This window comes from Canis aureus, chromosome 8 (assembly GCF_053574225.1).
Source record: "Canis aureus isolate CA01 chromosome 8, VMU_Caureus_v.1.0, whole genome shotgun sequence".
Taxonomy (NCBI): Eukaryota; Metazoa; Chordata; class Mammalia; order Carnivora; family Canidae; genus Canis; species Canis aureus.
In genome coordinates, this window is record NC_135618.1 from 16252384 (window position 1) to 16267013 (window position 14630).

At 38.5% G+C, this 14630-nt stretch overlaps 1 protein-coding gene, 1 long non-coding RNA gene and 1 pseudogene across 2 annotated transcripts in view; 1 reads left to right on the forward strand and 2 right to left on the reverse strand.

Moving 5' to 3' along the window:
- Nucleotides 1-414: 414 nt before the first annotated feature.
- On the reverse strand, nucleotides 415-2007 carry LOC144318227 (60 kDa heat shock protein, mitochondrial pseudogene; annotated as a pseudogene).
- Nucleotides 2008-2357: 350 nt separating this feature from the next.
- Nucleotides 2358-14630, forward strand: part of LOC144318384 (uncharacterized) — a 39615-nt gene continuing 27342 nt past the window's right edge. Inside the window, exon 1 of the long non-coding RNA XR_013384261.1 lies at nucleotides 2358-4648. This is a non-coding gene — a long non-coding RNA (uncharacterized LOC144318384). The remainder of the gene's footprint in view (nucleotides 4649-14630) is intronic.
- Nucleotides 8587-14630, reverse strand: part of SELENOF (selenoprotein F) — a 41630-nt gene continuing 35586 nt past the window's right edge. The window contains exons 4-5 of the mRNA XM_077905316.1: nucleotides 12109-12158; nucleotides 8587-9701 (exon numbers count right to left, since the gene is read on the reverse strand). Coding sequence (XP_077761442.1) covers nucleotides 9570-9701; nucleotides 12109-12158 — 182 coding nt within the window. The 3' untranslated portion in view covers nucleotides 8587-9569. The remainder of the gene's footprint in view (nucleotides 9702-12108; nucleotides 12159-14630) is intronic.

The following is a 14630-nucleotide window of genomic DNA, read 5'->3' on the forward strand; positions in this document are numbered from 1 at the left end:
TTTAAGTCATTGCAGAAGGTGGTGAGAAAAGCAGTTGGCAGGGCCCCTTCTGTTGAGTTCTCATTAATAACACTAAATCATTTCTTCTATGGGATTTGGTTTGAAAAATTTCAGCCAAAGGAAAACTGAAACAATTGGAAGTAGCAACCCAGCCATGTGAGTGGTGCTTCCTGGGTGGTTTGTTGACCTGGTTGAGCCTTGGACGGCCTTGGGTGTTCCTGTTGTGGACAGCAGGGCATGGTTCCAGGTTCTGGACTTCATTGGGTGGCACTGATTTTGTTCCCTGAAGGTTCTCGGTACTGATGGGCAGGGTGCTATGGTGGCCACCCCCACTTCTAGCTCTAGAGCTGAAAATTTGTGCCCCCTACTCTTTTTTTTTAACTTTAAACAAATTTTTATTACACAAAGGTTGTCACATAATTGGATATTTTTCTACTTTGCATACAATTATTCTTACTCTCCACAGAAAGGCTGCTTAACTTTTAATCTGGTGATGGCAAACACTAAAATCCCGATTTTAAAAGAATGGTAGTAAAAATGCCTCAGTGATTTAAATTGAAAGCAGTACATTGGTACATGGCTCTTGCACTCAGTTATCAGGAATGTACAAATGTCTTTTTATTCAAAATACAAAATAAATTATCTGTAGGCATGGACAATGACAGCAGTTAATCATTTTATGTTGTCAACTGAAACCAGTAACTGATGGTTATAGTGATTTTCTTAAACATCAGCCAGCCTTTTCTTCAGTCATTTCCTTCAACTGACTTCTCTGAAGTTGGTTGGTTGAGGAACACAGTCTTGAGCTTCCTCTCGCAGTTCATTAAGAATGGTAAAGCAAAAAAAAAAAAAAAAAAAAAAAAAGAATGGTAAAGCACTATTCTAGGAATCAGAACGTGCCACCTCCCATACCACCTCCCATTCCACCCATTCCTGGGCCTTTCTCTAGGAATTTCAGTGACTATAATTTCTGCTGTAGTTAACAGAGAGGCCACTCCAGCAGCATCCAATAAAGCAGTTCTTACCACCTTAGTTGGATCAATGATTTCTTTTTCCACCATATTCACATAATCTCCAAGCATAGCATCCTAACCAACTTCTGAGGAACTCTGCATAATTTTCTCAACTATCAATGATCCTTCAACACCTGCATTCTTAGCAATGGCCATTGCAGGAATTTTGAGTGTTTTCTTAATAGTTTCAATACCAACTCTTTGATCTTCATTAGCTGGAGTTATTGAATCCAAGGCTGGAATGCACCAAAGCAGGGCGCAACCCCCTCTCAGAACAATGCCTTCTTCAACAGCAGCTCTTGTGGCATTGAGGGCATCTGCAACTCTGTCTTTTCATTCACTTCAACATCACTTGTCCTGCCAACCTTCAACCCAGCTACTCCATCTGAGAGTTTTGCCAGACGTTCATTCAGCTTTTCCTTTTCATATTCACTAATTGTGATATCTAACTGCTCAATGATTTCTTGAATACATTTTTCAATTTGAGCCTTGTCACCTTTTCCTTTTTAAAAGCACGGCATCATCTTTGGTCACAATGACCTCTCCCACTTTTCCTAAGTTGTGAGGCTGAATGGACATCTTTGAGATTTAGAGTCAATCCTTCTTCCCCAAACACTGCACCACCGGTAGCAATAGCCATATCTTTAAGCTGGTTCTTGCTATTGTCACCAAAACCTGGAGCTTTGACTGCCACAACATGAAGACCACCTTTTAGCCTCTTTAAAACGAGTGTACTCAGAGCTTCTCCATCAACATGTCCAGCAATTGTGAGCAAGGCCTTACGGTGAGCACTGGCAATTGCAAGAGCAGGTAGGACAGACTGGACACTAGAAATGGTCTTTTCACTCAGTGGAACGTTTGTGCCCCCTACTACTCTAAAGTGAGCCCTCCCAGAAGAGCGATCGGTCGCTCTTGTGTCCTGGTTTCTGTCAGAACTGTGTTCACCCCGCCTGTGTCCTGGCGTTTTTATCTCAGGAATGTGACTGGCTTTCAAAACTCCCGGTTTTTTAAATTAATTAATTAATGTATGTATGTATATATGTATTTATTTATTTAAAGATTTTATTTATTCATGGGGGGGGGGGGGCAGAGACACAGGCAGAGGGAGAAGCAGGCCCCGTGCAGGGAGCCCGATGTGGGACTCGATCCCCGGTCTCCAGGGTCACGCCCTGGGCCGAAGGCGGGGCTACACCGCTGAGCCACCCGGGGATCCCCAAACTCCCGGTTGTAGGGATTCCCGAGGTACCAGGCTCCTGCTTGGCGCGGCCTCCTCCCCGACGCGCGCCCGTTCTTCCGGTGACCCCGGTGCCCCGGTGACCTCGGGGTCGCACGCGGCCTGGCTCACCTCCGCGGGCTCCTGCGGGGCTGGGGCGCCCGAGCACCTTCCAGGCACGTCCCCCAGCCTGGCTGACGCGTCCAAGAGTTCCGATTCTGTGCTCGGTGGCTCGCGATACTCTGTGGTGGCCTCCTGGCGGCAACACCTGGACGCCCCCCCCCCCAACCCCGCCCGCACCCGGTCCCCTCAGCTGGATCACACCACACTCAGGTCTCCGCACCTCCTACCGCCCAAACGGTGGTCGCTTCTACTTGTAGACTCGCCGCGTCGGTTTCCTCAGACCTCTGACTGGTTTCTCGGGGGCTCAGAATGACTGGGAACTACCTGGTTGTACTCAAGGAGGAGACAAGGTTTGGGGCCCCTCCTCCACCGTGACTCCTCAGCCTCTAGTCGCCCCCTAGTGCCTTTCTTCCTGCCTCAGGGCCCCTCAGTACCGCCTGTCCCCCCTGCAGGTTGCAGACTCGGGTGTTGAGGGCTCTCTGTCACTGTGTCTCTGTCTCAACTTGGCCTCCTCCATGTGGTCTCTTATCCTGTAGAAGCTGTTCCATCAGGCCTGTTCTTCGGGAGGAATTGCTCTATAAATAGGTGTAGACTGGGTGCCTCCACGAAGGATGTGAGTTCAGGGTCTTACGTTGCCATCTGGGACTGGAACACTCTCCGCGTTGCACTCCTGAGGCAGAATTCCTTCTAGTTCAGGAAACCTCAGGCTTTGTTGCTAAGGCCTCCAAGTGACTGGATGAGGCTCACCCAGATTACAGATTATATTAACCACATTTGAAAAAGTACCTTTATAGCAACATATAGTGTTTGACTAAACAACTGAGAACCATGGCATGGCCTGGCCAACTCGACCCATCACAAGAAGGAATGTTAATTATTTAAACCAAATCATCATACACGTTCATGAATGTGATCTTTATACCATTTATAAATAAGGTGACCAGAGAAACAGAACGATTGACTTGTGCTGTGACGGCAGGCAGGCGTCTGACATTGGTTTTAAGTATGGGACTGTCATGTAGCTTAGAGATGTTCATGTTGCTTTGAAAATTTGCAGTTCAAAACTGACCAAGTTGCTTTGCTCTAATCAGAAGTGTGAAAGTTTTAAGTCGCTGGGAATGTCTAACGTAGACCCAAAGCCACCTGTAGCAACTAAGAATTTCTCAAACAGCACTAAAAGCACATCTGAAGAAAAATGCTCAAGGAAAATAAAGACCCGCAGAGGGTGTTAAAAAACAAAAAAGCCACCTGAATGCATTGGGCTATGCAAGTGTCGTGTTTTTAACAGAACACAATTCCAAAAATCCTTTGACACTCCTCCACTGAGTTCACATTTCCTTCCCCTGAATCTGGGGAAGGAAACTGTGCCTGTGACTGTTTGACCCATAGGATACGGTGGAAGTGACACCATGTTATTTTTGGGCCCAGGCCTTAAGAAATGGGCAGTTTCCACCTCCTGCATCTTAGAAGGAAGTTTTTGAACTCAGCCACCGCGCTGCAAGGAAGCTGAAGCTGCCTGTCAGTTTGCTAGCTGTCAGACAGATCCATCTTGGAAGTGGATCCTCTTGTCCCAGCTGATGCCTGGTGGAGCAGAAATGAGTTATCTTCACTGAGCCCTGCCCAAAGTATGTATTTGAGAGTAAAATAGTTACAGTTTTAAACCATTAAGCTTTGGAGCGGCCTGTTATACAGCAAAAGAAACTTGACTAGGTGTTTGGCTGGGATCTGGGCTGGGCCTGTGGGGTAAGATCTAGCCAGTGCCAAGTGGATAGGCAGGAGGTAGAGATGGACAGAGATTTCATTCTATATGAGAAAGAACTGAGAGTTCTGTATTGTTGGACTGAGATACAGAGATTAAATATGTGGATTTAAAGAAGATGAGTTATGAAACCACAGAAATCACATCAGGAAGTCTGGGCTAGGGGAGCCGGGGTGGCTCAGTCAGTTAAGCAGGACTCTTGGTTTTGGCTCAGGTCATAACCTCAGGGTCATGAGATTGAGCCCCATGCCAGGCTCCACACTGTGTGGCCTGCCTGAGATTCTCTTTCCCTCTGCCCTTCCCCGCAACTCTCTCTAAAACAAATAAATGTCTATAACCCAGACTCTAGGGACTTAGGTCAAAGAGTATAGAAGGAAATTGAACCAGTCCCAAGAACTTTGGTACTAGTTACTATGGAGGTGGTAACAATAGAGATTATCTCAGATGTTGAGTCAAATAGTTCCAAGGCTGGAGCTCCACAATGTTTCAGTGGAGGTAGAATTGAGATTAGCGCTTAAAGATGGCAAGGAAGATGCCTGAGTAAGTATGAAATATTAGTTCCTATAACTAGTTAATATATTTTTTTAAGATTTTATTTATTTATTCATGATAGTCACACACAGAGAGAGAGAGAGAGAGGCAGAGACACAGGCAGAGGGAGAAGCAGGCTCCATGCAGGGAGCCTGACATGGGATTCGATCCCAGGTCTCCAGGATCACACCCTGGGCCAAAGGCAGGCGCCAAACCGCTGCGCCGCCCAGGGATCCCAACTAGTTAATATTTTAAGAATTCATTTAATGTGTTTACAAATGAATATTAGACTCTCATAAAACATAACATTTATGCTTAGGCTTCTCTTTTTTTGTCCTAAAAGCAAGTTGAAAAGTAGTTTTTTTTTTTTTTTTTTATAAATTTTTATTTATTTATGATAGTCACAGATAGAGAGAGGCAGAGACACAGGCAGAGGGAGAAGCAGGCTCCATGCACCGGGAGCCCGACGTGGGATTCGATCCCGGGTCTCCAGGATCGCGCCCTGGGCCAAAGGCAGGTGCCAAACCGCTGCGCCACCCAGGGATCCTGAAAAGTAGTTTTTTAAAATTTTTTTTGGGGGGTGGTGAGGGGCAGAGGGAGAAGGGAGTCTTAAGCAGGCTCCATGGTTAGTGTGGAGTCCAACGTAGGGCTCTATCTCATGATCGTGAGATCATGATCTGAGCCAAAATCCAAGAGTGAGACACTGACTGAGCCACCCAGGTGCTTTAGAGACATTAGTTTTTTTTTTTTTTTTTTTTTTAAATAACTATAGTTGGGGAAGAGAAAAATGAAATTCAGTAGTAAAGTGATAGTAGGCAGAAGAGGCAGGTAAAATTGAGAGCATAAAACATATATATAAAGAACTTAAAAAAGTTAATGAAGGGAAATGTCAAACGGACATCTCAGTAGTCCCTGACAGGGCTGTAAAACAAGCACTTTTAATGAGAGATCAAGAAAGTTAGGACTTAACAGAAATTGGAACCTTGTACACGGCTGCTGGGAATGCAAAATGGTGTAGCCACTTTGGAAAAGTTTGGCTGTGCCTTAATGAGTTAACCATAGATTGTATGACTTAGCAGTTCCCTTCTAAATGAAAATGTTTCTACAAACTTGTACATGAATATATATTGCTGCTTTATTCATCACAGCCCCAAAGTGGAAACAACCCAAATGTCTACCAAATAATGGATAAAATGCGGTATAGTCATACAAAGGAGTATTAGCCATAAAAAGCAATCAAGTACTGATGATACACCCATAATACAGATGAAGCTTGAAGACATACTAAATGAAAGACTCTAGATAAATGGCCAGCTATTATAGGAGTCCATTCATATGAAATATCCAGAATAGGCCAACCTGTTGGGACAGAAAGCAAGATTAGTGGTTGTCAGGCTGGGGTGTAGATGGCTGTGGGAGTCCCACTGCTAATGGGTATAGAGAGGATTTCTTTTTGAGGTGATGAAAGTGTTCTAAATTTAGATAGTGTGATGGTGGCAGGACTCTGAATATACTAAAACAGTGAGATGTACACTCTAAGTGGGTTTTATTTTAAAAGACTTATTTATTCATCTGAGACGGAGAGATAGCATGAACAGGGGAAAGGCAGAGGGAGAGGGAGAAGCAGACTCCCCATTGGGCCAGAAGCCTGACATGGGACTCGATCCCAGGACCTGGAGATTATGACCTGAGCTGAAGGCAGATGCTTAACCATCTGAGCCACCCAGGCAGTTAAGTGGTTTTAAATGAATCTGAATACAAATGTTAAAGTTCTAGTCCATTCTCAGTATTCACAGTTCTATAAAGTTGCTGTAAATACTGAACTTGCAACAGACCACTGATCTCGGGGACATACAGGCAGGTTACGTTCCTGGAAGCCTCTGGTCACCAAATTTTTGTCAACCTATCTATAATCTTGTTTCATGTGTTTCAAATTAAACATTTTAATACATATTGTTGCTTTATCACCATTGAACTCATGGCCCACAGCTCATGTCTCAACAAAGCTTACCCAAAGTGCATTTTTTCCCTAAGGTGCATCCTAGCCTTCTTGCGCTTATTAGAAACACTAGACAGCACTTCAGCGCTGTGCTCGGGGGCCGTTTTAAAATGCCTAATCACCAAAAAACACAAAAATGCAAAAAACTGAATAGACTACAAAAAGGATATTTGTTTACAGCATGAGAGCTGAACATGGCAGTGTGTCACCCTGTTTGGAGCTGGGAACGTGTGCACAGTGGTGCTGGGGGTGGAGGGGGGTGACTCAAATTTTTTTGCTGTTCTGTGCCCATCCGCAAATGACTTCAAAAGTGTCCTGGGTATTATGACTGTGGGGTTACAGATAATATTAACGAGTAGGTAAATTTGAAAATATGGAATTCACAAATGATAAGAATCAACTGTAGTTCTTCTACCAAACTCTTTTTTTAGGGGTAAGCTTCACTATCTTCATAATGCTGGACAGATAAAATGCTTTATTTGTGAAATAGGTTTTAAGAGTGGCTAACGGGAAAAGACTATAGAGGCTTCAGACAATTATTCTTAGTTTTATTTCCTCCATATTTTTATATAATCATGTCTCATGTTACTGACTTCTGGCAAAGGGCCAGGCCAGTATGAAGGTAAAATGTTCAGCAAAAGTCTACTCTGAATTTTTGATCACAAATGCAGGCAGGCCTTCTCCCAGAACAAGTCCTCAGTCACCACAGAATGTAATTAAAGTGTGTACTTTAATTTTCAAGTAAAACAAATACTTACCTAGCTGTGCTATTTGGAATATAGCTCCTTCCCATGTATTTGCTTTCAGAAGTATTTTTTTTTTGCATTTTATTATCTTTAATTTTAGACTAGCTTTTAAGCCTCAAATCCTCTTAAAACAGGAAATGTCAGTTTTAGTTCATAGTTCTTTTTTAAGAAGCTTTTGCCAAATTCAAGAATTTAAAGATAAACTAACTTTTAGGTTATAAATAACATTTTGGCAGGGGAAACACATTTATAAACTGAGTATTATATATTCATATCTGTGAACCTGAATAAGCTACAAAATGGCACTTTTTGGATCAGAATTTGTATCTCTTTCCTGGTAATCATTTTGTCTTTTTTTTTTTTTTTTTAAAGAGCTTTTAGCTGTTCTTAGATTGGAACTGGTGATAAGTAGAATTTGGCTGATTAATTTGAACCTCCCAATTAACATAGTAGAGCTTGATGGATATTCATCAACCCAAGAACTTCAAGCTCTAAGATACTATGGGATTCTTTAGCCTCGTTTGATCTCTCATAATAACTTGAATATAATAACTTGAATAGTTTTTAAACTTCACTTTTTTTTAAACCAATGCCAGACACTCATTTAACTGGCTCTTCCTGCCCAGACAGCAGTCCAATTAGTTTCCTGTGCCAGTCTCAGAAGTTTTGAAGTTTCATCCATTCTATCCTACTGTTCATCTGTGTGTGGTAGCACCTCGTCGTCTATTTTTCCCCACTGTCCATGACTGGCTTCACCTTCGTCTTGCTCAAGTAATAATGGCCCTTGGGGATTAGTGCCACACCATCCAGGATCTTGCACTATCAAAACGATGGCTCTCATTACTCTAAATGATCAAAAATAGATCTTACTCTGTTTGCCAAGGCTACTCATAGTATTTTCTCTTCATGACTTTATAAATATACTTAAAATAGGACATAGTATAAAATGCTAGCAAAAATAACCAATCTCTTAAAAATATTCTATGAACATTTCCTGGGAGAGTTGTCTTTAAAAGACTTTCAAATATCCTTCATTAAGATGGTTTAATTCTGAATTTATTTTTAGTTTCTAGATTTTTAAGACTTTATCTGGAGATTTAGCTGACATAATAAAATTAGTCTAATCTGATAAGTTAGTAAGAAGTTTAAATGACCTAAACTCATTTGGATGAATGTTCTTGAACCAACCACCAGACAGAACGTCAAGCAAGAAAAATAATTTTTAATAGCTCATAAAAATTCTGCATTTTAAAAGCTATCCTTAAAAGAGATATCAATAAAAATGCATTCACAGAAGAAAGCACTTCAAGAAGCTGCTACACAAGTATAAAGAGATTTTACCCACAATAAGTTTGACACAGTGTAGCCATTTTAACATTTGGATAAAATAGGGAGAGCTTCTATGGAAAAATAAAAATGTACTGAGAATAAACATGAGGATAAATCAGAAGAATTTCAAATTCTCATTGATTTTTTTTTTAAAACTTTATTTATATTTTGGTCTTAAACAAATGATTATTTCTGATTTTTCTGTAAGAGTGTGAAACACAAAATTTTGCTAAATATCAGATCCACACAAATCCTCCTGAAGGTTTTCTGTGTAGTCTTCATTAATGCAAATCTCTGTGAATGTTTCACTCTTACTGTATCTTGAATCTGTTTTACAATAATAAAGCCATAAAGTTTTAATGCAATACATTCATTATGAACTATAACATTTCTATTAAAAAGAAAGCTGGGAGAATGAGAACCAGGCAATCTGTTGAGGCTCAGATCTTACTTGCTTTGTAGTTTTTGCTGATGCTTTCAAAGAGCACCCAGCACACGCAAGAGGCACAGTAGGCATCTCCCTTATTAACCTCCCTAATCTAAAAATCTGTTGTTTGTAAAACTGGACCAATTATTACAAACCATCATTTGCATAATTAGCCAAGTCTATTACAAAGCATTTCATTAGTGGTATCAACAAATGTAGAAGGATGGAAATCTATTGAAAACTGGGTTTTGTTAAGCTTGCCAACTCCTTAGATACCAAGGGCTGTGCTGCCACTTCACTGTTAATTAGATGTTTAATGCCTCAGAGACCAGGACTGATCAGAAGGAAGCAAAACTAAAATATTCTCTAAGTACTGAAATATTTCATTTGATGAAGTAACAAAAAGGTAGGACAAAATTTAAGCAAGATTTATATGCGCTCCAACTTTTCACTCAGGAATTCTTCTACACTGTCTGTGTTCCATTTGAGGATGCTTAGTTCTTCAGCAATGTTCCCGTTGTCATCCAAGAGCTTTAATACAGGGTCTGAACCACGAACATACTACAAAAAGAAGGACATTATTATTAGTATCTGCTTAGAAAAGCCTTCTCAGTCTCTACCAAAAACCAATCCAATCCAGCTTAACCCAACCTAATGGTAATAAAAAAGGCTTGTAGATAGATAATAGGTCTTACAGAATTTCAAAAAAATGAGAATTAAAAAATTACAAAAAAGAAAAAGACACCTAAAAAGAAAAACACCTGTTGGTACCAAGATGGTTTGAGATTTAAGATTATTGAATATAACAAATATTTATTACAGCACTCAAACTCTACATGAGCTTCAAACCTAATGGAGGCAGACAAGTTCAAAATTAGAATGACTAAGATTAATGTAGAAATAGGCTGTGCACACCAATTATCAAAATTCTGTACTGAATTTTAAAATTCTTTAAGAAATTCAATTCTTTTTTTGTTGTAATTCATTGTTGTGATGAGAATTAGTTTAGGATTAGGGGGAATTCTGAAACTTCAGACCCACTAGTTGACCCTAATATTCTGACAGAGAATCGAGAAATTCTAATTCTGGCTAAATGTGACCAACATGATCAACAAACACTAAACACTATCCCAACTCATTAAAAATCAATCTTCAATGCTAAATTAATTAGAACATAACCAAAAATATAGTAGTGATGATGAAAGAGGTTCTGAGAGCTGCCTTCAACAATTTATGCTTCAGTTCTCTTCAGTTCAGTTCTCTCTTCAGGTTGTGAAGACCAACTCTGATGTGATTAGCATTTGGTATATTCTCAACCCGTTTGTAATGAATCTACCATTACTAACTTAACCACTTTTGGTTAGATTATCTTAAAATAGTTTGTAAAGAGTTGACTATTCAAAAACTCACTTTAGTACACAAAAGATAAAAATTTACATAGAACATAGCTATAAAAATCTTCCACAAAATATTATCAAACCTAACCATGTATGAAGGAATTACATGCCATGACCAATTTGGATTTATTCCAGGTATACAAGCCTCGTGCAACATTTTGAAAATCAATTCTTGTAATATATTCCCACCAATAGGCTAAATAAGAAAAATATCAGTAGATGCCGAAAAAGCACCCTGTCACATGCTTCAATATTGATGAACCTTGGGGACATTATGCTAAGTAGAATAAGCCAGCCATGAAAAGATGAATACTGCATGGTTCAACTCCTATGAAGTCTCTAAAAATAGTGAAAATCACAGAAACAAAGCAGAAGGGTGGTTAGTCCACGGGCTGGGAGGAGAATAGGGGAATTAGTGTTTAATGAGTATAGAGTTTGTTTTGCAAGATGAAAAAAATTTAGAGATCTATTTCACAACAATGTGAACTGAGCTGTATGTTTAAAAATAGTTAAGATGGTAAATTTAATATTATGAATTTGTCACAATTAAAAATTTAAAAAGTGGGCTAAAGATCTGAACAGATACCTAAAGGAAGATCTACAGATGGCAAATAGAATAATGAAAAGATGTTCAATTAGGGAATTGCAAATTGAAATAACAAGATAAGTACATAGTGTACTTAATAGAATGGCTAAAATGCCAAGCACTAACAATACTTAATGCTGGTGAGGACATGGAACCATAGAAACTCTCATAACTAGTGGGGAATACAACATGATACAGCAATTTAGAAGACAGATTGGGAATTTCTTACAAAGCTAAACAATCTGATTGTATAATCTAGCGACTGCGCTTCTAGGTAATTACGGTTAAACTGAAAACTTACGTCTATACAAAAATGTATACGGTAGCTTTACTCATAATTGCCAAAAATTGGAAGCAACCAAGATGTCCTTCCATAGGTGAATATAAAAACCATGGTACAATAGAATCTTCATACTATTTAGTGTTAACAAGAAAGCTACAGGAAGATATGGGAAGAACCTTAATTGCATATTGCTAAATCCAAGAAGTCAATTTGAAAAGGCTACATACTGTATGATTCCAACCACATGACCTTCCGCAAAAGGTAAAACTACAGAGACAGTAAGATCAGTGGTTGCCAGGGGTTTGGGGTAAGGGGTGGGTCAAGAAGAGGTATGAAGAGGTAAAGCACAGGAGACTTGTAAGGCAATGAAACTATTTTGGAAGATATGAAAATGGCGCATATGTGCTATCATATACATTTGGCAAAACTAGAACTGTAGGATACAAAAAAATCCTAACACAAACCATGGAATTTAGTTAATGTACCAATATTGGTTCATTAATTGTACCACATAAATGCAAGATATTAATAAGGGAAACTGGGTGGGGAGATCGGAGTAGTGAGGGGGTATATATGGAAGTAGCCTACTTTTGGATCAATTTTTCTGTATACCTAAAATTGTTCTAAGGTATTAAAAAAAACTTGAAATATTTTAATTAAAAAACTGGGAAAAAAAAAAGAATCCCATTAAAATCCTCTTACCTTGATTTGTAGTCCTCTGAATAGTTTGGGTTTGTCACTCCTGACAAAAGCTTAAGAAAAAAAGATTCCAGTTATTCACTTCCAAACTCAAGCTAGCCACAAAGATTAATACAAAAGGTACAGATACACTCAATAAAACATGTGATCATATATATATATATATATATATATATATATATATATATATATATATATATGAAGGAAATTCAACCATATAAATGGAAAGGCATTTTATACTATTCAATGAGAATAATATTTTAAGATGTTAATTGTTTGACACTAATAAAATCCCAAATTCTAAAGGGGTCCTGAGGCCTTGGGAAAATGGTAGTAAAGCTCTAGAAGAATAAATGTTTAAGAAGTCTGGGTAGTTTAGAAAAAAGTGAAATATGGGAGAAGAATTTGTTAATAGATAATGTGATACTGATACCAGGATAAAACAGATTAGGAAATCCAAAGAGATTAAAACTATCAAATCAGAGAGGGAAGGAGAGTGTGTGTGTGAGTTATTTAACACACTAGAGAAAGCTTGTCATTCAGATATAAGATTTTCAATTCATTCAACAAATATTTATTGTAGACCTAACTGAATGCCAGACAGCAGAAATAAAGCAATACAAAACATGATTCTTGCTCTTATAGAGTTTACAGTATAGTGAGGGAGAGAGATGCTAAGTCAATAATCACATTAATAATTTCAGCTGTGATAAGTATTACAGACAGGTTAACAAAAACAACTTGAATATGGAATATAAAACTCTTCCTAACCATGACCGTACAGGAAATGCTTTATTGATCTGCCTATACAAAAATGAAAACTTCAGGACAGTTAAACATTACTAGAAACAAAATTAAAAGTAAAAATGATATACTGGGGAGAATAATCTCTAACATAATGTATAGAAGTAAATAAGAAATTCATAAATAAGAAATATGCATTAGGTGGAGAAATGGACTAATGTACAGATACACAAATGGTCAATGAACATTTGAAATAAATGTTCATCCTCACTGAAAATCAAATGTCAAAACAGTGAGGTACCCTCACTCAGGGTGCCAAAAGTTAAAAAGAATTATTTAAGGTTGGGGGGTGGAGAGACGGATTTTCTTGGGGGGTTACTTGTGGGAGAAATAGACACATATTTCCAGAGAGGTATTTATCAAAATGAACCCAAAGTCCTAAAACGTATATATTCTTTAAATCGGAAAGTCTACTGGTAGGCATTTCTGTATTGAGGAAATAACCATACAACATACTGCAAAAGATATATAAACTACTATTAACCACGCCTAGAAATGCGGAAAAAAATCCATATGTATAAGAAGCTACAGGTTAAATAAATGAACATGGACCACACTATAGAATGCTTCCAATAATTAAAAATTAATCTATTTAGTGACATAGAAGCAAACTCATAAAAGGCAAGTCTGGGATCAGTTTTTCTTATGGTTGTTATAAAAATTTTTAATTTATTCATGAATCTTATAACCCTTAAAAAATGTTAACTATTATTTTAATTTTAATAAGGGGTTATATTTGGAACATAGGATTTGGGGAAATTTTAAACAAATGTTTTCCCTTTTTTGGGTTGTTGATCTATATTTTACCAATTTTTTTAGTAATGATGTTGAATTTAGAACATTTTTCTAAAAATAACATATTTCATATTGATACTCGATAGTTCTTAGATTTTATGGTATACAGGCTTCTGAGAACTTATTTTTTAAACTTACAATTAAACTAGCAATAGCTTTACTGACATGTTTTATTACAAAGGTCTTTATATACCTGCATTTAGGACAGTAAAGCAGTAGTAAATAGATTTTTTTTTTTTTTTTTAATTAAAGACTTTATTTATTCATAGAGAGAGAGAGAGAGAGAGAGAGACAGGCAGGGGGAGAAGCAGGCTTCACAGGGAGCCCGACGTGGGACTCCATCCCGGGTCTCCAGGATCACGCCCTGGACTGAAGGTGGCGCTAAACTGCTAAGCCATCCGAGCTGACCAGTAGTAAACAGTTTTTAAGGTTCAGAACTTGTTGAAGAGATTCAGATATCCTATCTATATTTCCCCTGCAGAATTTAGTTCAAAGTAAAACCGATGGTCAGTCTGCTTGTTAGAATTTCTTCTCGATTAACTTCATCCTTTAGGATTTATCCAAATACTCTGCAGACTCCTGAATCCCTGAGCAAAGACAATCTCATGATACCTTGTTGCATTTTATAGCATCCCTTTGGGAACCGCGGTATGTACACCTTTGCAAAACACAGGACACTCCTGCATAAGAAACTTATCTAGGGAAAGAACTGTTCTTACATATTTTGTTTCCATTAATAGAGCCTAGCACATTTAATAACTTTTAATTCAAAAGATTTTTAATAGGCTGAAATGAACAAATTTAAATTTAGTATGAGTCACTAATGACTGTTAGTTTTTTGCTCTGTTCTGCTAAACACAGATCTATAAAGCCTACTAATTTTGAATGAGGGGAGTATCTGTTAAAATACCCTGTAGTAAGTAGCT